Source organism: Cervus canadensis, chromosome 13, assembly GCF_019320065.1.
Source record: "Cervus canadensis isolate Bull #8, Minnesota chromosome 13, ASM1932006v1, whole genome shotgun sequence".
Lineage (NCBI taxonomy): Eukaryota > Metazoa > Chordata > Mammalia > Artiodactyla > Cervidae > Cervus > Cervus canadensis.
Window position 1 is genome coordinate 34,137,782 of NC_057398.1, and position 25,292 is coordinate 34,163,073.

Below are 25,292 nucleotides of genomic sequence, written 5' to 3' on the forward strand. Positions count from 1 at the left end.
AGGACTGATGCTGAAGCTCCAGTACTTTGGCTATCTGATGTGAAGAGCCGACTCATTGGAAAAGGCCCTGGTGCTGGAAAGATTGAAGGCAGAAGGGGAAGAAGGCAACAGAGGATGAGATGGTTGAATGGCATCACTAATTCAATGAACATGAACTTGGGCAAACTCCAGGAGATGGTGAGGGACAGGGAGGCCTGGCATGGGATCTCAAAGTGTCTGACTCAACTTGGTGACTGGACAACAACCTGCAGCTTCCTTCATCTCCTCTGCCCATCCCCTGACCCTGACCTTCCCTCCTGTTTACCTGGGCAGCTTGCTCCTTCTGGAAAACTCACAACCTGAGTAGATATCACCTATTCCTCCCAATTGTCCTCCCCCTCCCCCAAGGAAGCCCTCCCTCCACCCTTGTTATGTTTATGCTTCCCCACCAAGCATTCAGGCTCCTAGCACACAGCTGTCTCTTTACCAGCTTGGAGGCTCCAGGAAGGCTGCACTCTCGCCTCCTAGTTCCTGTTCTGTTCCTAGCACATAATAGGTCCTGGTAACATTGCATTAGTCAGTCCCCTGGACTCAAAGCTGACAAGAGGGAGGTGGTTCCTGTTGTCTTGGTGTCCTAGCATGGGGCTGATCAGAGCACATGGAGGATGCAGGTCCAATGAAGAGCCCCTTGTATTTCATAGTCATCCCTTTCATGGGTTTGTCAGAATCAGCCACTTCCATGAATTTGTAAAAGGTGTGTTGTTTGAAAGGTTCAGCAACCTAATTTGAAACACAGCTATCTGAATGAATATTGATATAAAAAAACAACATTCATTTTTATATGTGAATAAAAAGTAAGTTGTTGGAGCCAAAGAAATCCCAGACTCAAAATCTTTCACATAGTTTGACACTAAAGTCTGTTTCCGGTATTTACAAAGAATAGCACATCAGGGACTTTCTTGGTGGTCCAGTGGTTAGGAATCTGCCTGCCAAGGTAGAGGATACAGGTTTGAGTCCTGGTCTGCGAAGATCCCACGTGCCTCAGAGAGACTAAGCCCGTGTGCCACAATTACTGACCCCGTGTCTGCTCTAGAGCCTGTGAGCTGCAACTGCTGAAGCCCACGTGCCCTAGAGCCTGTGCTCTGCAACGAGAGAAGCCACAAAATGAGAAGCCCATGTACCACAGTGAGGAGTAGCCCCTGCTTGCCATGACTAATTTTTTAAATTTTAATTAAAAAAAAGAATATCACATCAATTAGCCTTTATGATTTGACATTGCAAGGGGTATAGAACTTTTTTAAAGTAGGAATTTTCTTAGGTATTCCTTTTTCCTGTGAAAGCAATCAGTGTATGTTTTATTATAGAGTCCTTTTTATTTTATGCTTTTTATAGAGCCCTTAAAAAAAAAAAAAACATAGGTAATGATTGTGTTGCTGGCTCCACCACACACAGACCGCACATAACTCACACCCTCTGTCATCTGAGTGCACACCCACCCACAGCGGAAAGCTCTGCTCCGCAGAGGAGGGAAGCACGCATTAGAGCCACCCAGTGCCCCTCATATCAAAAGTTTCCATCAGCCCAACACCTTCCACCAGAGGAGAAAATCAAAATTTGCTTCCGAAGTCACCAAGGCTTGTTTTGAAGCACTTGGAAGACTGTTTCTAACTTGTCTATCCCTAAATAGGTTTTTTTTTTTGACCAGAGCAACTTCTATTCAACTTAACTAGTGGATTTCCTAAATTAATCCCCAAAGGGGATCATTGAGTTCTGTCTTGATTTTCATTCTTCATTAACTGTCATTTAGGGGGAAAGATGACTCATACCCCCAAGTTCCTGTGTTTTCATTTATACCATTTAGACTTTACGCCAAAATATACTATGATAAAAGTGTGGTACAGCCTGTGTAATAAATACAGCCCAGGTCAGATAAGTAGAATGAATTGTGGATTTTCTGTGTTTATAATCTAGGACAGGTGAACTATCTTGGGTGACCCAAGCCTGTGGGGCATGATCAGTTCCTTTGTGTTTATGGATAATGGGCAACAGAGAATTAAACACAAAGGCGCCAAAGTGGAGAGTGAAAGCCATGTTGGAATTTAGCGTTGTAGTTTGGAAGAGAGAGAAAAAAATTATACCTAACTCTGTTCTGAAGCAGCACTGGTAAAATCCCTCAGCTTTGCTTTGCCTCTTATTTTATACCACTTTGTTCATTTATATCTTTTGGCCACACGGCACAACATGTGGGATCTTAGTTCCCTGAACAGGGATCAAACCCATGTTCCCTGCTGTGGGAGCATGGAGACTTAACCACTGGACTTCCGGGGTGTCTCTGCCTCTTATTTTCAAAGGATTGTACCACCAATGACTGTTCTCTTATTCTTGCCAGAATACCGGGTTAACAGGACTCTTTGCCTGAAGCATCCTTGTCAGCTTCCCAAAATTAACAGCCAGAAACTGCCTATGAGCCATTCAGAGTTGGTCAAAGTGTTCAAATCAAATCTCAAATGTTCTCATTCTGGAAGATTAATCATGCCCATTGTTACTTTTTCATGTGTTTGATGAGATTTCCTAGAACTTTTCAGAAAATCCTCCACAAACATTACAGTCTTTTACTATAAACAACAAACTGTTACCAAAATAGTAAAGAAAAAAGCTAATGGAAGGTACTTCCTTGACTTAAATTAAAATAGCGAATGTTTTCTGAACACATATTCTGTGCTGTGTGCTGGGTTCAGTCGTATCTGACTCTGCGACCCCGTGGACTGTGGCCGCCAAGCTCCTTTGTCTATGGGATTCTCCAGGCAAGAATACTGCAGTGGGGTGCCATTTCCTTTTCCAGGGGATCTTCCCAACCAGGAGTTAAACCTGCATCTCTTGTGTCTCCTGTATTGGCCGGTGGATTCTTTATCACAAGTGCCACCTTTATTACATCATACAACAAAGCATATTTTAAGGGGGAAGAAGGAATACCTAGTGTTATACCTGTTGCTGCATTAAATTTCTTTCAGGCAGAAATTTTCTTGGAATGTGACTGAAGTTTAGATTGAAATCAACATGACAGAACCATTGGCTGAGTTATCTACAATCAAATGCTTTTTTTCCCCCAGAAAAATCATTTGATGTAATTCAACACCCGTTCCTGACTACAAAATGGAAACTAGCCCTCTTCACAAACCGGGAATAGAAAGGAACTTCCTTAATCTGATCGAGTATATTTACCAAAGAAATAATAATAATACCCTGAAATTATCCTCTATAAATAAGATTTTAAAAAGACTATCACACTGTACTAGGGGTCCTGGCATGAAGCCAAGCAGTACATCAAGCAAATGAAATAAAATATAAAAGACTAGAAAAGGAAGAAACTATTATCAAAAATAGCATGATTGTCTATATAGAAAACTTCAAAGAATCCACATACATACTCTTAAAAATAACAGGAAAGTTTAGGAAAGAGACTGGTTAGAAAGTAATATAATAAAATCAATGACATCTCTCTACTCCAATAACAAACAAAATCATTTAAAAAGCAACAAAAATGAATCTAGAGATAAATCTAACTAAAGCTGTACAATTTATAGAGAAATTTTATGAAACTATATTGAAGGACATCAAAGACTTGTCCTGCGAAGTATCAAGAGCTATTATTAAACTAATGTAACAAAGACAGTGTGTATTGGTACAGGACAGACAAATTGGCCAATGGAACAGAATAGAGATCCCAGAAAACACTCCTAGATAGAGGGAAACTTGGGAAATGACAGAGGTGTACTACAGATCCATAAGGAGAAAAATGGACTATTGATTAATGATACTGGAACTAATGGTTATCCATATAAAAAACTCAAAATTGGATCATTACTCATCACATACACAAAAAATTTTCCTGATGGATTAGAATTAAATGCAAGAAACAAAACTTAAAACTTTTAGAATAAAATGTGGGGAAAGATCTTTATGATATTGGGGGAGCAAAAGATTTCTTTAACCAGGATGCCAAAGAAATGTTAACCATATAGTAAAAGAGTTGTAAATTTAACCATATTAAATTAAGAATGTTACCTCTTATTACCGTCAAGACAAAGAGAGACACTACAAAAAGAGAAAAAATTGCAAATAAAGCAGATATTTATAACACATATAAGTAATGGAAGATTATTATCAAGACTACATAAAGAACCTCTATGAATCAATAAGAAAATGACAAATAACCAAGTTTTTTAAAATGGTTAAAAACCACAACCTAGCATTTCTCAAAAAAGAAAAAAAAAACTGGTATAAAAATGTGACAAGATACCCATTAGTAACGAAGGAAATGCAAAAAAAGAGCATGGTGAGATGCCATCCTAAACTCCCTGGGTTGGCAAAATTAAGACTCCGAAAATACCTGAGGGTGGCAAGGATGAAACATAATGGGGTGCTTGTACACTGCTGACAGGAGCACAAATTAGAACAACCGCAGTGAAAAGCGGTTCAGCCCTGCAGAAGACTCTTTATTGCTCAGAAATATTTGCTGCCCCTCCCTGTGTGAAGATTATGCTTTCTGCCCTATAGTCGCCCGTATTTGGCTGCATGACTTTTTCTTAAAGTTAGAATCTAGTTAACTATATATGAGCAAAGTGACCTGTATTCCTTTGCCACAAGATGGTCAATGTTCCAAGGAGAAGCTGCTCTGGGATTTATACACCTAAATCCCAGAGTGAAATAACATGTGACAGAACCACAACCAGCCTGCAGTGAGCATATCATGACAGCCAGAAGTGCACCTCTTTTGTGTGGTTGTGACCCATTAAGATTTTGGAGGTGGGTACACTTGTTATTTCTGAATAATTTAGCACATCCTTACTGATATGGGTACTAGCTCATAAAGTAGAACATTCAAATGCCTTAAGATCCAGAAATTCTTACTATAAGGAAGTTTCCCTAGAGACACTCATCAATGGAAACACACAAAAGAATATTCATAGCAATATTTTCCATAATTATAAAAAAAACCCTGGAAACAACCCAAATGTCCTGTAGTTCAGAGTGGATTTGATAAATAATAGTATATTTGCAAGACTATACAGCAGTCAAAATGAAAGCATTCTAGCTACACAAAATAACATGAGTGAGTCTTATAAATATACTTTCCAGTGATTAAAGCATAATAAGTCTCCATACAGCACAATACCATTTTCATAAAGGTCAATAACAAACAAAAGTAAGTAAACTAATTGTGGGGTACATAGTTATATGATAAATGGGTTTTTTTAAAAGCAGGAAAATGATAGACAACATTCCTGTGAGAAGTTTCTGGGTTTGGGGTGGGGAAGTGGATTGGAGATGAAGGAAGGAAGGAGCACAAGGATGGATGCTCTGATCCTGACTTTGACCCTATATGTCAGTTATTAAATATTCTAGGCTTTGTGAGCCATACCGTCTCTGTCACAACTACTCAACTCTGTTGTTGTAATGCAAAGGGCAGGGTGGCTTGTGTTTTCCCAAAAAACCTACTCACAGACTCCAAAATTTGAGTTTCAGCTAATTTTATGTGTCATGAGATAATATTCTTATTTTGATTTGCTTTTAACTATTTACACATGCAAAACCATTCTTAGCTCATAAACCATACGAAGGCACACAGCATCTCAGATTTGGCCCATGGAAGTTTGGCAACTCTTATTAGGTTGGGTGATGTGTTCATGGGTCTCCTAGTTCATGTGTATCAAATATTATGGTTAAAGTATTTTAAGAATATAAAAAAGTAAGTTGTGACTCAGAGGGTAGTAGGACAAAGGTAGAAGATGTGAAGATGGAGAGGACCACAGGATACCCATGGACTCTTTTCAAAACTCTTCATCAAGGTCTGCTCTTTTTCTTCTTTCTTTTTGCCCTTTTTGTTTGTTTTTGACTGCATCACACAGCATGAGGGAATCTTAGCTCCCCAACCGGTGATCAAACCTGTGCCCTCTGCATTGGGAGTGTGAAGTCTTGACTGCTACACCACCAAGGAAGTCCCAAGGTCTGTCTTTTTTTTTTTTTCAATTTTTTGCTCTTGACCCCAAACTTGGGCCATGATGATGACTGTCATCATTCTCTCCCCCAACAGTGGAGGAGGCCCTTGTGGAGGATGCTTGAACCAATGGAAAATCTGGTCAGGGATATTGTCTGAATCTTACGGCTTATTGCCACATGTCATATGAGCACCAGAAAAAAAAAAAAATAGAACTGATTTTGATTATCATTTTAGCTGCACCATTGGATTCCATGATTAAATTTAAAATATATTTCTCTGGATTTCAAGAAAACTAGCCTGAACCTCTTAAGCAGTATCTACAAAATTACCCCTTTACCACCAGTTCTGTCCCATTTTTTGTTCTGTTAAAAGTGGTACATCTTCAAAGGCCAATTCATTAGCGTTTAGGAAAAGTTTGTTGTGAGCTGGAATGATGTTTTAGAAAGGTACAATAGTGGGATCCTTCATATTTCTCCTGTGATTCTTCTCAAGAGAGTCCCAACACATCTTCACAGTTCACACTCTCCTTCCTCTTCTTCTGGAAATCGGCAGCTGCAGGCATCTTCCTCTTGGGCTGTTTGTACTGGTCTCATAAACGCTAAAAGGTAATTTAAAAGAGTTATCTTTCATTGTCTATTTTAATCATTTAACATCCATTTTCCATAAACCCCATTTGCAGAACATCTCTAAGCAGCAAACACTCTCAACTTTAGTTTGAACAAACTCACCAGCAAGAGAGGTAATAGCAAATATAAACTTTTTTCAGGATTATTTAAGATTTTTTTTCTTTTTACCTAATACTGTTTTATTGGTCCTGAACAAACTAGTTTCTTTAGTGTCCACAAAAGCTAAAAACAGTCTTGAGCATGAGTCATTATAGCATAAAATTAGTCATGCGCCAAACATAATGGCAGTTTCAATTCAGCAGCACATGTTTTAGTCTTGAGGGCTACTTAGATTACACATTAGACAGTTTCATTTGAATGAAATGCTTACGGCTCTGAGATGTTAAATATACTCCCACTGCTTCCATCGATTAGTAAGTAAAGAACTGATTTATGCACTAGCTTCCAGATTTTCATTTATGTGTTAAAGTATTTGTGCTCTTGTTGAGTAACTTGCAATTCTAAAATATATATTAAACTTTATATATAGCTAACACACACACACACATAGCTGTGGCCTCACACCCAAGTCCATCAATTAAATACATATATATATAAAATTATATATGTCATGTCTGACTCTTTGCAACTCCATGGTCTGTAGCCTGTCAGGCTCCTCTGTCCATGAGATTTTCTAGGCAAGAATACTGGAGTGGGTTGTCATTTCCTTCTCCAGGAGAACTTCCCAACCCAAGGATTGAACCTGTATCTCCTGAATTGGCAGGCAGAGTCTTTACCACTGAGCCACAGGGGAAGCCCATATACATAGGCATATCAGTTTAAATATATATATATACATATAAATACCATATATAATATAATATCAGTTAAAAAATATATATAAATATATATGTAGGTATATTTTTATACCCTGACAAAGCAAAAGGCCCTACCCCAACTTTACATGCATCTTAACTGTAAAAAAATAACCAAAGCTCAACAAGCACACCATCTCCAAGATCTTAAAAAAATTGGCAAGATACTCAGAATTCCCAATAAGATGTCCTTTTCCTTTTGAAATAACATCAAAGATTAATTTTCAAATGAAAATTTGATTCTGGAAAGACAGAGTAATCATACTTTCTTCTATTCTTCCTGCTAAGTATTGCTGAAAATGCTGGACCTTTTATATAACAAACATAAGAAGAATCTGAAAGGTGGTAAGAAAGTAGACCAGTTCAGGATCTTGGAACCCAAGGAACTATGGCCTTGAGTTCCCTGAGTATTCTTTCTGTTTCATATGCCCTGGACTGGGAACTGTAAAAGTGGACTAAAAAAAGTGGTCCCGCACCCAAACCCACCACTAAGACCCAGTAGAGCATTTAGACTTACACCCTTGCCAAGTGCTATCAAGGCTCACTGGACCATCCTCATTAGGGTGGCATCAGAAGAGTCCTAGTGGAGAGTTAGGACTTCATCACCACTCACAGTATCAAGGTCACCCCAAATCCCATCCATTTATTATCAGTGGAAACCATGTGGGGAGCATGAACAAAGTACCTCAACCTAGTCTTATCAGTGGAGGCTTAGTGGGGAGCCCGAACCCCCACACATGTCTAGCAATAACAAGGATCCCATCCTGAGGAGGTCTAGGTGATGTAGGATGTTAGAGTTATCCGGCAAGGACATTAAAGTAGCCATCAAAAAGATGAATGCTTCAACAAACAATTGGGAACACACTGGAAACAAATGAAAAATAAATACAAGATCTTAGGAAAGAATCAGGTGGCAATTTTAGAACTGAAAAATTACAATAACCAAAATTAAAAATATCAGTGAATGGGCTCAGCACAAGAATGGAGAAGAAGGAAAGGAAAGAATCATTACCCCATCTGAACAGAGAGAAAAGACTGGGGAACAAGTGAACAGAGCTTCAGGGACATGTGGGACTATAGAAAAAAAAAAAAGACTAATATTGATGTCATTGGAGTCCTTGAAGAAGAAGAGAAAGGGAGTAGGGTTGAAAAAGTATTTGACGAAATAATGGCTGAAAATTTGCCAAATCTAGAAAAAAGGCTTAAATCTACAGATTCAGGAAGCTAATCCTGAACAGGACTATCCAAGGAAATCCACACATTTCAGTTTAAGTTTTGAAAACAAAAAGAAATCTTGAAAGTAGCCAGAGAGAAGTAACACATCTTAGAGGGGAAGGGCAAATTAAATGACAGTGAATTTCTAATGAAAGCCAGAGAAAGAAAACACAGAAAATAAAAATAAAATAACATCTTAAGTCCTAACATATAAGTAATTATATTAAGTGTACATTTTTAAAATATACCAATCAAAAGACAGAAATTAGTAGCATGACAATTATATGTTGTCTATAAGAAATTTACTTCAGATATAAAAATGTAGGAAGGTTGAAAGTAAAAGGATGCAAAAAGATATACACATAAATTTTTAGAAAGCAAGAGTGGCTATATTACTATCAGATAAAGTAGACTTCAGAACAAAGAAAACCAGCAGACACAGAGAGGGAGCTTACATAATTAAGAGTCAATTCGCCAAGAAAGCATGGCAGTATTAAATATGTATAGAACAAGCAACAGAGCTACAAAATAGGTGAAGCAAAACTGATAAAACTGAAAAGAGAAATATACAAATTCACAATTATATTTGAAGAATTAAATGGCCTTCTTCCAAGAGCTGATAGAACCACTTGACAGGAAATCAGAAATGATGTAGAAGAATTCAGCAACATCATCAGTCAATGGGATTGAATTGATATTTATAGGACAGTCTATCCACCTTTTCAAGAGTCTAAAGGAGGACATCAAGGCTGTATATTGTCACTCTGTTTATTTAACTTATATGCAGAGTACATCATGAGAAATGCCAGGCTTGATGAAGCACTAGCCAGAACCAAGATTGCCAGGAGAAATATCAATAACCTCAGATATGCAGATGACACCACCCTTAAGGCAGAAAGCAAAAAGGAACTAAAGAACCTCTTGAAGAAGGTGAAAGAGGAGAGTAGAAAAGCTGACTCAAAACTCAACATTCAAAAAACAAAGATCATGGCATCTGGTCCCACCATTTCATGGCAAATAGATGGGGAAACAATGGAAACAGTGACAGACTTTATTTTCTTGGGCTCCAAAATCACTGCAGATGGTGACTGCAGACATGACATTAAAAAGATGCTTGCTCCCTGGGAGAAAAGCTGACAAATCTAGGTGACACATTAAAAAGCAGATATATTACTTTGCTGACAAAAGTCTGTATAGTCAAAACTATGGTTCTTCCTGTAGTCATTATGGATGTGAGAGTTGGACTATAAAGAAGGCTGAGCACCGAAGAATTGATGCTTTTGAACTGTGATGTTGGAGAAGACTCTTGAGAGTCCCTTGGACTGCAAGAAGATCAAACCAGTCAATCCTAAAGGAAATCAATCTTGAATGTTCATTGGAAGGACTGATGCTGAAGCTGAAACTCTAATATTTTGGCCACCTGATGTCAAGAGCAGACTCATTAGAAAAGACCCTGATGCTGGGAAATATTGAAGGCAGGAGGAGAAGGGGATGACAGAGGATGAAATGGTTGGATGGCATCACCAAGTCAATGGACATGAGTTTGAGCAAGCTCCAGGAGATGGTGAAGGACAGGGAACTTGGAGTGCTGCAGTCCATGGGGTCACAAAGAGTTGGACATGACTGAGGGACTGAACAACAACAATAGAACAAAGACCAAGACAGACCATGACCTGGACCATGAATCAAACTACAGCAAATTTAAAAGAAATCACACAGAGGGTGTCCTCTGACTATAACGGAATCAAAATAGACATCAACAACAGAAAGAAAAACCAAAAAATCACCAAATACTAGGAAACTAAAAACCACACTATTAAATAATCAAGAGAGACACAAAAAATACATTGAACTGAAGGAAAATGGAAAACAACATATCAAAATGTGTGGACACAGCTAATTTAGTACTGAGGATACTTATAATATGAAGTTCTTATATTAGAAAGAGGAAAACTCTCAAACCAATAACATAACTTCCACCTAAATAGAAAAAGAACAAAATAAATCCAAGGCAAGCAGAAAAAGGAGATAATAAAGGTAAAAGCAGAAATTGGTGAAACTGAAAATAGAACAACAACAGAGAAAATCAATGAAACAAAGAGATGGTTCTTTGAAAAGATCAATAAAATTGACAAATCTCTAAAACTGACAAAACTTATTCAGAAAACAGGAGAGTGGCACACATTACCGGTATCAGTAGGTGACATCACTACCGACCTGTATACAACAAAAGGATAGTATGGGAGTAGTATAAGTAACTTAAGCACATAAATTTGACAACTTCAATGAAATGGACCAGTCCTCAAAAAACATAAACTACCATAATTCACTCAGTATGAATTAAATAACTTCAATGGCTTATTAAGGAAATTGAATTTGTAATTAAGGAGCCTCAAAAAGAAAACTCCATGTTCAGATAGCTTCACTAGACAAAACTATTTAAAGAAGAACTAACACCAGTTCTACACAATCCCTTTCAGAAAACAGAGGGAATAAATCCCAACTTATTTGAGGGAGTCAGTATTACCTTGATACCAAAACCAGACAAAGACAGTACAAGAAAAGAAAACCACAGGTCAATATTCTTCATGAAAATAGCTGCAAAAATTCTTAACAAACTATTAATGAAGAGAATATAAATATGTATATAGAATATAAATATAAATATATAAAAATAATTATATAACTAAGTGGACTTTAATCCAGGGATGTAAGGTTAGTTTGAAATTCAAAAATCAACCTATAGAATTCACCATCTCAACAGGCTAAAGAAGAAAAACCACATAATCAAATCAATTGATACCAAAAAAGCACCTGACAAAATTTAGCACTAATTCATGATTTTAAAAAGATCTTCAGAGCACTTTCCCAACTTAATAAAGAATATCTACTAAAAAGTCTGTAACTCACATCATACTTTATGAAAGACTAAATAGTTTGGCCCTGAGATTTTTTTTTGCAGGCAATGATATCCACTTTCACCGCTATGACTCAACATAGTCCTGGACACTCTAATCAGCACAATAAGGCAAGAAAAGAAATAAAAGGGATATAGATTGGAAATGAAAAAGCACAAAACTTTTTTTTTTGCAGATGACACGATGAGCTACATAAAAAAATCCCAAGAAATCTACAAAATACCCTAGAACTAGTAAGCAAGTTCAGCAAAATCATAGGACAAAACTCAAAGTACAAAAAAACCAATTGTATTTCTATATACTAGCAATGAACATGTCAAAAAACAAAATTTAAGATACAATATCATTTGCAATTGTAAAATTTAAATATTAAGGCCTAAATTAAAAAAGCATGTGCAGGACTTGTATGCTGAAAACTACAAAGCACTGATGAAAGTAATCAAAGAAAATATACATAAATGGAGAGACACACTATGTTCATGGATTGGAATAGTTAACATAGGAAAGATCTCAATTCTTCCCGAACTGATGTACAGATTTAACACAACTGCTATCAGAATCCCAGCTGACTTTTTGTAGATAGAGATAAGATTATCCTAAAATTATCTTCATGAACTAGAATAGTCAAATGAATTAGAATAGTCAAAACAATCTTGAAAGAGAAGAATAATGTGGGAGGACTCATTCTACCCTATACCTAATTTCAAGACTTTTTTACAGCTACAGTAACCAAGACTGTGTGGTATTGGCAGAAGGGAAAACACACAGATCAATGGAAGAGAAGAGAGAAACCAGAAATAGTCCCCACACAAGTACAGCCAACTAAGTTTTTACAAAAATGCAACACTAATTCAATGGAAGCAGAATAATCTTTTCAATAAATGATGCTGAAGCCACTGGCCACCCATAGGCAAAAATAATAATAATTTTAAAATATTGATCTGAAACTCTCACACCTTATATAGAACTTAACTAAAAATGAAACATATATTTAAATGTAAAACATTTAGCATATGACATAAGAGAAAGTCTAAATCTTTGAGATCTAGGACTTAATAAACAGTTCTTAGATGTAATCCCATAAATTAAAAAAAATTGGCCAGTTGGACTTCATCAAAATTAAAAACTTTTTCTCTGTGGAAGATCATGTGAAGAGGATGAAAAGACAAGTGACAGACTGGAGAAAATACTTACGAACCTCATATCTGATAAAAGACTCATATCTCGGAACTTTAAAAAATAACTCAAATGTCAAAAGTAAGACAAGCAATCTAATTAGAAAATGGGTAAAAGACATGAAGGAACATTTCACTGAAGAAGACTGACAGATGGAAAATAAGTACATGAAAAATGTTCAGCCTTTAGGGAAAGGCAAATTAAGCCCACATTAAGACATTAGTGCATAACCATTCGAACAACTGAAATTAAAAATTGCAACAATACAAAATGCTGACAAAGATGAGGAAAAACTGGATCTCTCACACCTTGCTGGTGGAATGTTAAATGGCACAACTCCTGTGGGAAAGTGTTTAGCAGTTTCTTTAAAAAATGAACAAATACTTATCATATGACCCAGTAATTGCACTCCTGGGCATTTATCTTCAAGATATGTAAGCTTATGTCCACACAAGTCCTGTACATGATTATTCATAGCAGCGCTAATGAAATAGTCATGGAATAGTTCTGCATTTTGATTGTGCTGCTGGTTTCACCAATCTGCTTGTGTGATAAAATGACATACACTAAACACAGGTGGCTCATGGTAAAGAATTCACCTGCCTATGCAGGAGATGCAGGAGATGTGGGTTCGATCCCTGGGTCAGGAAGATCCCCTGGAGGAATAAATGGCAACCCACTCCAGTATTCTTGCCGAGAGAATCCCATGGACAGAGGAGCCCAGTGAGCTACAGTCCCTGGGGGTCACAAAGAGTCAGACACAGCCGAGCAACTGAGCATACACACGCACACAAACTAAACACACACAGTATGTCCAAGTCAACTGCCTGGTTTTGATATTATGTGCTGTGTGCTGTGCTATGCTTGGTCACTCAGTCATGTCCGACTCTTTGCGACACTAAGGACTCTAACCTGCCAGGCTCCTCTGTCTGTGGGGCTTCTCCAGGCAAGAATACTGGAGTGGGTTGCTATGTCCTCTTCCAGGGGATCTTCCCAACTAAGGGATTGAACTCAGGCCTCCCACATTGCAGGGGGATTCTTTACCATCTGAGCCAGCAGGGAAGCCCAAGAATACGGGAGTGGGTATCCTATCCCTTCTCTAGGGGATCTCTAGGGTCTCCTGCATTGCAGGAGGATTCTTTACCAGCTGAGCTACCAGATAGTTAAATATGATGCAACCCCATGAATGGCACATACGACTTTTCTGGACTGTCTTTACAACTTCCTGTGAATCTTTATTTCAAAATAGAAAGTTTTAAAAAATAACCTAAAATTTTTTTTAAATGGATGACAGTTCCATTGAAACTCCCTAATTACTCATAAATACTTTTGAAAACCATTTTATAAAGACCTTTATTGCAGTTTGGGGTAAAGCTGGGACAGATAGTTGTTTAAATCAGAAGTTTCGGTGAGAATTTAGAGGTTTAAATCATAGGTTAAGACCTCAAAAAGAGAATCAAAGAACAAACCACAGGGTCGGAAAATATATTTGCAGCCCATGAACTGTAGACTAAAAAATTCCTATAGGTTAGTAAGAAAAGGACAAACAACCCAATGGGAAAAGGCTCAGAAGATCAGATGATTTGCAGGAGAGGAAATCCAAGTGACCAAACATAACATGAAAAGATGTTCAATCTCACCAGTAATCAGGGAAATGCAAATTAAAACCACGAGATACTACTACACACCCACCAGACAGATAAAAATTACGAAGTCTGATAATGCTAAGTGTTAGCAGGGATTGGCGCAAAAAGAATTCTCATATGCTGCTAATTGGACTCCTATCACTCTCAAAAAGTTTTATAAATCTAGTACTATGGACCAAGATGGATATGAGTTTGAACAAGCTCCAGGAGTTGGTGATAGACAGGGAAGCCTGGTGTGCTGCAGTCCATGGGGTCACAAAGAGTTGGACATGACTGAGCATCTGAACTGAAGGACCAAGATACATACTCCAGTGCGTTTATTCCTAGGTTTAAAGAAAGTAAAGAAACGTGCTTATGTACACTGAGATACATAGACACAAATATCCAAATATTATTCTATCTAAGAGCCACAAATTGGAAGTAACCCAATTGTCCAGGAATATTAGGATGGATTAAACAAACTGTGATACAGTCCTTCAATAGAAGAACATTTAACAATGGAAATCAACTCAAGATAAATGCCACACATGGATGAATCATAAAGATACAATGTTGAGTGAAAGGGGGAAGGAAAATATAGAACAGATATAGTGTGATTCCACTGGTCTGAAGTTCACAAGCAGCCAAATTAAACCATGTTCTTGGGTAGCAAAACTATAAATAAGAGCAAGGAAGTGAACACCGTAAGAATCTAGATGTGGTTAGCACTAGCAGAAGGAGGGTTTTTAATCTGGAAGGAACACAAGAAGGGCTTCCGGGGAGCAGAGTGTGTTCTATTTCTTGACATGAGTAGGGTTCCACAGGTGTTCATTTTACAGTTTGTTAAACAGAGGAGCCTGGCAGGTTGCAGTCCATAGGATTGCACAAAGTCCGACACAAGTGAAGCAACTTAGCTCACACACATGCAAACTTTACGTGCATGCATTTTTTTCTGTATATTTCAAAATGTTGAAAAGATTTTATATTGCTTCCAAAAAGAGCCTTTATACAAATCAGTGTACTGCATCTTTAGATAAGACTTTATTAGTACTTTCCCTCCTATATTTAAAAAAAAATTTATATATATATTTTACATTTTCTTGAAACAATGTAGGACTTTATGTCATTATTACTGATATTTTGTCTCCAGGGTCTTTGCCTTTTTTAAGAAAAAATTTATTCTTAATTGGAGGATAATTGCTTTATTTGAGTCTGTTCTAGTTAACTGGATGAACCTAGAGCCTGTCATACACAGTGAAGTAAGTCAGAAAGAGAAAAACAAATACTATATACTAACACATATACATTGCGTACGTGAGTGCTTAGTTGCTCAGTCTATCCAACTGTTTGCGACCCTGGACTGTACCCGTCAGGCTCCTCTGTCCATGGAATTTTCCAAGCAAGGATACTAGAGTAAGTTGCCATTTCCTCCTCCAGCGGATCCTGACCAGGATCGAACCAGCGTCTCTTAAATCTCCTGCATTGGCAGATGGGTTCTTTACCACTAGCACCACCTGGGAAGCTATGTATGTGGCACCTAGAAAAATTGTACTAATGAACCTATTTGCAGGACGGGAATAGAGACGCAGACAAAGAGAACAGACTTGTGGACACAGCAGGGGAAGGAGAGGCTGGGATGAATTGAGAGAGTAACATTGAAACATATACACTGTGCGCATCCACGCTTAGCTGCTCAGTCTGTCCAGCTCTGCGACCCTGGACTGTAACCCGCCAGGCTCCTCTGTCCATGGAATTTTCCAGGCAAGAATACTGAAGTGGGTTGTCATTTCCTACTCCAAACATGTACATTATCATATGTAAAACAGATGGCTAGTGGAAAGTTGCCGTATGACACAGGGAACCTGAGAGGGGAAGGAGGGAGTGGGGAGTGGGAGGAGGTTCAAGAGGGAGGAGACGTTATACCCATGGCTGATTCATGTTTTTGTATAGCAGAAACTGACACAAGAGTGTAAGGCAATTATCCTCCTATATTTTTAGCAACTTACAAGTAGACACTCTCTAACCATATTATGATGGTCTGGGCTATATTACAGAGCTCTTGGAGCAACCCTCTTGTATATGAATTCCTCTTAGTAAGTCTTTCCTGTTATCTAAGGTTCTGTCCTCCACAAAGTAAAAACTGCAGATTGCCTCCATCTATATGCCTTTTGGAATAAATATTAATAGCTTTTGTTTAGTGAATATTGACTCTGCTAGACACTTGCTGAGTTCCTTATAGAAACAGAATCTTGTGTAGTGAGTGGAATCCATCATTGAAATTTCTCATTTAATCCAGATCAGTGTCCTAATAACTCATCCCATTAAAACCACTTCAAACTCTCTTTTAGTTCTCTAGGCCTACTTCTAACTGTGGGTCTAGCTCAGGTCAAGGTCATTCATCAGCCAGAGGAGTCATGCTAGATGGGGCAATGTTGTTTTTCATTCCTCTTTGTCAGTGTCCTGTATTCACAATTGAGTGGACACACACACACACACACACAGAGTTGTCCAAGGCTGCAGCGTACTTAGAGTGGTAATTTTTCCAGAATCTTTGGGCTATGTTCTGCCATCACTAAGCTTTCTCCAACTCAGCCATGGACCTTTGGGGCTGGGTCACTCTTTGTTGTGGGGCTGTCTTGTGCATATAGGATTTTAGCAGCATTGCTGACCTCCACTCACTAGATCCCAGAGCACAGCACCCCCTCCACCACCTCTTAGACTGTGACCATCAAACCTGTCTCCTGACACTGCTGAGTGCCCCCTTGGGGCCAAATTGTCCCACTGGATACCCACTGTGCTATACTAACCTACACTATATTAAAAAAAAAAAATCATCTTTCTCTTTCTACTGCAAAAAGTCTAGCCTCAGAAAGCTCATATCTCACACTTTTATATTCATCTTACGTTGTTTGAATATATACAGGAGCTTCTTTCTGCCCTGTTTAACCACAGAGAAACGGAGAATCACGAAGGATGCCAGGCACAGCATGGCAGCTGATATCAGGGCAAGGAAGAAGATGATGATCTTGGAGGTGAGACCTGTATAAAAAGACCAAAAGGAGAAATATCATCTGACATCCCTCATATGTGGAATCTTAAAAGTAATGATACAAATGGACTTACTTACAAAACAGAAAGAGACTCACAGACTTAGATAACGAACTTATGGTTGCTGAGAGAAGAATGGGGGAAGGGATAGTTAGGGACTTTGGGAAGGTCATGTATGTACTGCTATATTCAAAATGGATAACCAACAAGGTCCTACTACATAGCACATGGAAGTCTACTCAATGTTATGTGGCAGCCTGGATGGGAGGAGGGGTGTGGAGGAGAATGGATACATGTACGTATGTACGGCTAAGTCCCTTAGATGTTCACCTGAAACTACCACAACATTGTTACTTGGCTATACCCTCAATACAAAATAAAAAGCTTAAAGTTTGAAAATCAAAAAAGAGCAAAAGGAAAACTGAGGCAAAAATATAATTTTCCAATTATGCTGATGTAAACTTGCATTTGTAAACTCTTCACCATGAGAAGAGGTGCTTCGGGCATCTCCCACCAACTCTCTTAGTAAACTTGCCTGCTTGCTTGTTAAGAAAACTTAAAAAAAAACCACACACACACACACAAAAACCCTTAATAATGTTGTTCTTTTGTTGTTGTTTTTTAGTGACTAAAAAACACTGTCCGACTCTTTCAACCTCACGGACTGTAGTCTACCAGGCTCCTCTGTCCATGGAATTCTCCAGGCAAGAATACTAGAGTGGGTTGCCATTTCCTTCTCCAGGGGATCTTTCTGACCCAGGGATTGAATCCACATTTCCTGCATTGGCAGGCAGATTCTTTATCACTGAGCCACCAGGGAAGCCCAATAATTTTCCTAGAAACCCACAAAATTAAGTGGTTTGACCTTCTAGGATATAGGAAACATGGAACTCGATCACCATTGTTATTTGGCAAGATCAAAGGGGTTAGTGTCTGTTTGGATCCAATCTCACCTTGCTCTGTTCACTAATACGTAGCCCAGACTAAATAATAAACACTGATGAAAGGAATGGGTCCCTTGAAGCCAGGGTAAGAGAAAGAAGGCGTGTCAGAGGTGCCTGCTATAGGTTGACATGCAAGACATCAGGACACTGGGGTGATTCAGAGGCCAACCAGGATGGCCATGATACATTCACTTATTTAACAGCAACAAACCACCTACCTGGCTCTCTCCCAGGGGCAGGCACGATGGTGGAGGATGCATCTGGAGAGAAGTCAGGTGACAGTGGTCCACATACTACGTCACTTTCCTTCGTCCCGTTTACAAGGACAGCCTTTCCATTCAAAGAACAGCTTAGAGGGTCCAATGAAAAGAGTTCAAATAATTAATTCAAGTACAGATCACTCTAATTTTAAAAGACTGACATTTTCTACTCGATTAAGCAGTTCTAGTGACAAAGGTATGTGGATCTGGGTTTATAGGCAAAGCAAGGATATTTTGAAAAACTTCACTGAACATTGGGGTTCCTCCAGTGGTCACCTGGCTTTCATGGCCCTCCACAATCCATCTCACTCTACCTGCCTAACTGGCTGCTTCTTCCTTCCTAGTCTGGAGGGTCCTGGCCCAGGATAGGCTACATCAGTCTGTTGCCTGGTTAGCCTGTCACCTCCACCTTCTTAAGTGCATTGAGCATCTCTGGCACAGACAGGACAGACAACTTAACACAGGGTTTAGTAGTGGTGTGTGTGATAGCTGCTCAGTCATGTCCGATTCTTTGTGACCCCATGGACTGTAGCCAGCCAGGCTCCTCTGTCCATGGGATTTCCCAGGCAAGAATACTGGAGTGGGTAGCCATTCCCTTCTTGAAGAGATCTTCCCAACCCAGGGATCGATCCCTGGGTCTCCTTCATAGGGTTAGGATCTCCTAACCCCATGATGTGTTGGCATATGACAGATCAGAGTTTGAGTCCTGAGTTGGTCTTTTTGCAGAATGATCTTGAGCAAGTTAGGAAATTTCTCTGCAGCTCATCTGAAAAATAAGATATCCATGTCCCAGGGCTGTTGTGAAGAGTAAATGACCCTATGTGCCTGGTTCACTCCCTATTAATGGCAGCCATAATCATTGTTGGGGCTTCCCTGGTGGCTCAAATGGTAAAGAATCTGCCTGAAATGCAAGAGACCTGGGTCCAATCCCTAGGTTGGGAAGATCCCCTGGAGGAGGGCATGGCAACCCACTCCAGTATTCTTGCCTGGAGAATCCCCATGAATAGATGAGCCTGGTGGGCTATAGTCTATGGGATTGCAAAGAGTCAGACATGACTGAGCAACTAAGCTGTTTGTGGTCATCATCAATGTCATCATCATTGTTCTATGTCTCGCCCCTGTCCTTTACCTGACATGAACCCACCCATTCCCCAAAGCCAGTTCAATCCCACTTTCCACACAGACTCACTTCACTGCTCAGAACTATTTGTGTCAAAAGACAAAAAACAAAACTTTCTAATGTTCTATGAATCAATACTTTTGTAAATGTAAAATAATAATAAAAATGATCTTGTAAGAAAATAAAATGCAAAAAGAACGAAGGCATACAAAATACACTGTTGGCTGTTTGACTGCCTGGGATGGTCTTATTTGCCCAAGTCTATGTTAATGATTCTGAGGAAAGGAAACATACTTTACCCTCTTCTATATCATTATCAGTGCTGGCACGAGCACTTGAAGATGGACTGATCAATAAGGAAAGATTAGAGGCAGCAAAGAGATTGGAGGGAGGCAGAAGAACCCTTGGGGCAGACAGTAACTAAGTTCCACTGGCAAATCTGACTTAGCTGTTCTGGGCATTACTCCTAGAGAAAATGCCCATTTTGGCAAACCAGTCACAATGACCTCATACCATTCCCATGCTGCCTATTTTCACAGTTACTCTATATTTACACTTGACAGGTTTAAAAAATCATCAGTGAGTGGAAGGGAAGTTCAAGAGGGAGGGAACATATGCACACCTATGGCTGATTCATGTTGATGCATGGCAGAAAACAACACGTTGTAAAGCAATTATCCTCCAATTAAAATAATTAATTAATTAAAAATTTTAAAAGCATCAGTTAGAAAAGTTAACCCAGACACTTTACTTTGTAAGCAAAAAAGAAATGATACATACTCTGTCCAAGGTCGACAGATGCCATGTTCCCGATCATTAAATGTCCCAAAGGAGCAGTCTTTACAACCTTTTATAAAAATTAAAGGAATAATAAAAGGAAGCATTTTTATCATTTTAAACTTTCCCTGAGATGAACATGATCTCATAACAATAAAGTCATTAATTTAATATGATCTGTGCTGATTATCCAACAATTCTTCCTGAATTTCATTAGTGATAAACAATTCTTCTCGAACAGTATATGATAACTATAACCCTATAATAAAGTTATTAGCTTAATACAATCTACACAGATTGTTGAACAGTTTTTCTTGAAATGAAACCCAAATAGGACTAAAGGTTTTATTCTAACTATATGTAGAGTATTGTATATGCAGGAAAAAGCATGGTTCTGGTGAAAAATGTTGTCATCTCAAGTTATTTCCATGGGCTGAAAAGTAATTTTGCAAATATCAGATATGTGACTCCACAGTTCATTATTTATTACTTAAAGGTTCTACAAATCTGTTTTATAATCAAAGGACCATGAACTAAGCTAATGATGTAAGTCTAGATAATAAATACGCACCCTACAAGAGGAAACTTACCCTCATTTGTTAACTCTTGACCTTGTTTACAGTCCTTTTCACACATGGTACATCCTACCCCTTGGCAGTGGAATCCCGAAATGCATTCACACTCTGCATTGCTGGTGGGGGAACACGGCTTCTTGATCCTGAAAATACCTACAAAGTCCGTCAGGGTTACACCGACCCTTGACCTTCAAATACAGGAAGCAAATTCATGTTCTGCAATAAAAACTATGCTCGTTCTACTTATAACATTCCTTCATGACCTCAGGGGCTTTCCTGGTGGCTCAGTGGTAAAGAATCATCCTGCAATGCAGGAGACTCGGGTTCAGTCCCTGGATTGGGAAGATCCCTTGGAAAAGGAAATTGCAACCCACTCCAGTATTCTTGTCTGGGAAATCTCATGGACAGAGGAGCCTGGTGGGCTACAGTCTACGGGTCATATAAGAGTTGGTCTAGACTTAGCAACTGAACAAACAAGGACCTCAGAGTACAAAGCTCACTTTTAAATAACTAAAGAAGACATTTTACATTCTTCTATTAAAAAAATTCTCTCTTGTCCAATGAATGTTTCCTCTAATATTTAAAAAGCTCAATCCACCAGTGTTGGCTGTTACAGTAAATTATTTTACTGGACCCTGCCTATTGACAGAGGAATCAGTTGACCTTACACTTCAGACTTTCAAACAAGATCAGTACACTAGGGAATAAAAACTTGTCTTCCCAACACATATCGGCATAAAGACTACATTTTTTAAATCATACCTTCACACTTTCTGCATATGTCACAGGACTTCTGTCCACTTGTGCTGGAGAAACTATTTAAAGGACAAGAAATGCAAGACTCCTGACTGTTTTTCCCACAGAAAGTACCTAAAAAGGGAAGATAAGAGCTGTTCATGTTTTTCAATGGACAGTCATCACCTGAAGTATTATGAGGTTCACAAGAAAACCAGAATACGAAATAAAGATTCGATTTCTATGTTGTAACATAGCAACAGACTTTATTTGTTGATCCACTGTTTTAAATTATCCATTTGGGGCTTCCCTGGTGGCTCAGTGGTAAAGAATCCACCATCCAATGCAGGAGATATGGGTTTGATCCCTGATCCGGGAAGATCCCGCATGCCTGGGAGCAATTAAGCCTGTGCGTCACAACTGTTGAGCCTGTGCTCTAGGGCCCACGAGCCACAACTACTGCAGCCCAAGCACGCTAGAGCTCATGCTCTGCAAAAAGAGAAGCCACTACAATGAGAAGACTGTGCACCGCAACTAGAGAGGAGACCCCACTTATCACAACTAGAGAAAAGCCCACACAGCAGTGAAGACACAGTACAGCCAAAAAAAAAAAAAAAAATCCATTTGCAAGGTTGCCCTAAGTGTAATCATAGAATTAAAAATAGCAAAGTATAGATATAGCTACAAACAAATCAACAGAAAAAAAAATAGTTTTCTTTATCTATTGAATAAAACAGAGTTTCTCTTGATTGATCTGGGAGACCAGTATGACTGGATTAAGGGGGAGATCAATGTCCTTTATTGGCACACTAACATTTAAATGTATCTGCCTTTTCCCACTCTGTTAATCCACTTGCTTATTCCTTGCTGCACTTGTCCTCATACACCAAGCTATTTGTTGAGGTCTTTTCCTGTACCGTGCACTGATCTAAGCCCATCATATAGTCCTTCCAGCAATCAATCCTATGATAGGTCCTCATATCACCCCCACATGACAAAGCTGAGGCACAAGAGGTTAAGTGACAAGGCTATGTTCACACAGCTAAGATGCAGCATCCAAGAAATATTTGTAAATGAATGAATAAAAGATATTAATGGAAGGGAGGGATAAATTAGAAGTATGGGATTAATAGATACACTGCAATATGTATATGTATATGTGTGTGTGTATATATACATATACATATATATATGTATATATATATAAAGATCCCCTGGAGGAGGGCATGTCAACCCACTCCAGTGTTCTTGCCTAGAGAATCCCATGGACAGAGGAGCCTGATGGGCTACAGTCCATGGGGTCACAAAGAGTTGGACATGACTGAAGCAGCTTAGCATAAACAAGCACAGATATACATATATGTGTGTGTGAATCATGGAAGATTCCCCTGGAGAAGGGAATAGCTACCCACTCTGTATTCTTGCCTAGAGAATTTCATGGACAGAGGAGCCTGGCCGACTACAGTCTATGAGGTCAAAAAGAATCAGACATGACTGAGCAGCTAACACACTGAAACTAATGCAATATTATAAATCAACTATAGTTTAATTTTTTTAAAGGATCATTAAAACAGAACTCATTAGCTCTGACTACCAGACTAACCGAACCATGTTTTCAACAGATCAAGCACACGTGATAATTTGGTTCTTACCTGCTGAACAGTTACAGAAATCCTGCAGTGATCGTGTCCTCTCAAGATTCATGACCAATAGCACAGTAGCCACTATGTTGTAATAGCCATTTCCCATGATGAAATCTTGCATAGATTAGCCAAGCAGAGGCCAACAGAATTTTAATCAAAGTATCTGGTTTCACAAATACCCACTCTGCAGAAGGTAAAAATTTTCAAGGATGAGGTGGTTTCTCCTTTCATAATTATCAACAGTTCACCTACTTATTACCTGTGCATTTCTACAAGATCACAACTCAAGGGTTTTCAAGAGCAATTAATGACGGAATGCCATAGAAAATGTAGCGAATTCATAGAAACTTCTATGATAAGACCTGCATGACTAAATACACAGCTTTGTGCAGATTTGCCAAAGTCTATGAGTGCACTTTCCAACATGCTTTGCCAAAATGCAGAAATAACAATAGCAAGAACTTTTGGGGACTTTCATAGTTATTTAGCATTAGCATCTAGATTTCAACAACAGCAGTGGCGTACTGTCCCTGAAATAACAGTCCTTAAAAAGAGAATCCGACAGTTCAACTCCATGAGAGGACACCTCATTATTAAAATTCCTTTGTCCAAACAATATGTGGAATTACACCTAACTGCTAAAATGCTGAAAGAGTGCCCTGCTGAACTCACTATCACACTTTTCTTAATAGTTATGCATTTGTTCATTTTGAGATTTGAAGTCATAAAACTAGAGTCCAACAATCTCTAGAGACCAGGTTCCTGGTCTTTATTTAATGGGCTGTGGAGTGAAATTCATTAGAAATTAGAAGGGAAGAAAGTCTAGAAATGTACAAAGGGAACAAAGACCCTATCCTCATCCCTACTCTGTTCCTCCCCTCCTCCCCCCACCATCTGCCCCAAATGGACAAACCTGGAGATTGCAGGGCTGCTGAAGAACTTCCCTTCTCCTTGATCTTCAGAGCAGTGAGATTCTGCAGCTGAGAAGAGCTGCAGGTCAAAGACTCTCAGAGGGGAGTTTGGTGACTCAGCCGGGGGCGGGGCCTCGTGGGAAATCCCCAGAGACGGCTCTGTGAGGTATGATAGCTCGCTTCGTATTTGCTGACCTTAAAGTCCTCTAGAGCGTCTGACCCCACTTGATAACGCAATTCAAACTAAAAGCAGCCCCCTACTGTTAGGGTATTTTTGTTTGTTTGTTTCAGATGACTTTGGCAAACGGATTTTTGTCACTTGAAAGTAGTTCTCTGTGCCAAAGCTTTTAAGGCATCCTCAATGTATTTGAAGCCCTCAACCAGCTTCCCTTGTAGCTCAGTTGGTAAAGAACCTGCCAATGTAGGAGACCCAGGTTCGATTCCTGGTTTGGGAAGATCCCCTGGAGAAGGAAATGGCAACCCACTCCAGTATTCTTGTCTGGAGAATCCCATGGACAGAGGAGCCTGGTCGGCTATAGTCCATGGGTTTGCAAGAGTCGGACACGACTTAGCAAGTAAACCACCACCAGTGTATTTGAGATTAGAGGGAAGAAACCCACTTCTACAGAAAGATCAGCATTCCTGTCAATTACTACCCCTTAACCCTATAATAACAGGGTTAATCACTATAGTACTAGTGATGCTATAGCTATAATTTATTTACTGCAGCTGATGATCCAGGCACCAGAGAAGTAACTAAGCTGCAAATGATCCCTAAGAGTTGATATGATGATGATGAGGAGGAGGGCATTATGCAAATAAGAACGTTGGAGCTATGAGTCTGGCCAGATTATCAGCAGGTTGAACCAAGGAAAACTCGACTCC

At 39.0% G+C, this 25,292-nt stretch overlaps 1 protein-coding gene across 1 annotated transcript; it reads right to left on the bottom strand.

Annotated features, from left to right (window-relative positions):
• Positions 1-3,592: 3,592 nt before the first annotated feature.
• TNFRSF9 (TNF receptor superfamily member 9) lies at positions 3,593-24,499 on the bottom strand. Its single transcript, XM_043486200.1, has 8 exons — positions 24,410-24,499; positions 23,506-23,680; positions 21,881-21,988; positions 21,134-21,271; positions 20,547-20,613; positions 18,605-18,735; positions 17,299-17,433; positions 3,593-6,578 (listed from the first exon to the last, which is right to left on the bottom strand). Exons 2-8 carry the CDS (start codon positions 23,615-23,617, stop codon positions 6,490-6,492), a joined length of 780 nt encoding a protein of 259 aa, XP_043342135.1. The 5' UTR covers positions 23,618-23,680; positions 24,410-24,499; the 3' UTR covers positions 3,593-6,489.
• Between the last annotated feature and the right edge of the window lie 793 nt (positions 24,500-25,292).

Coding starts and splice junctions, on each gene's coding strand:
- TNFRSF9 (XM_043486200.1), bottom strand. CDS start 23,617: ATGCAAGATTTCATCATGGGAAATGGCTATTACAACATAGTGGCTACT. Junction 18,736..20,546: donor ATCTGTCGACCTTGGACAGA/GTATGTATCATT, acceptor GGACCCTCTAAG/CTGTTCTTTGAATGGAAAGG. Junction 6,579..17,298: donor CCTGTATATATTCAAACAAC/GTAAGATGAATA, acceptor ATTACCTTTTAG/CGTTTATGAGACCAGTACAA.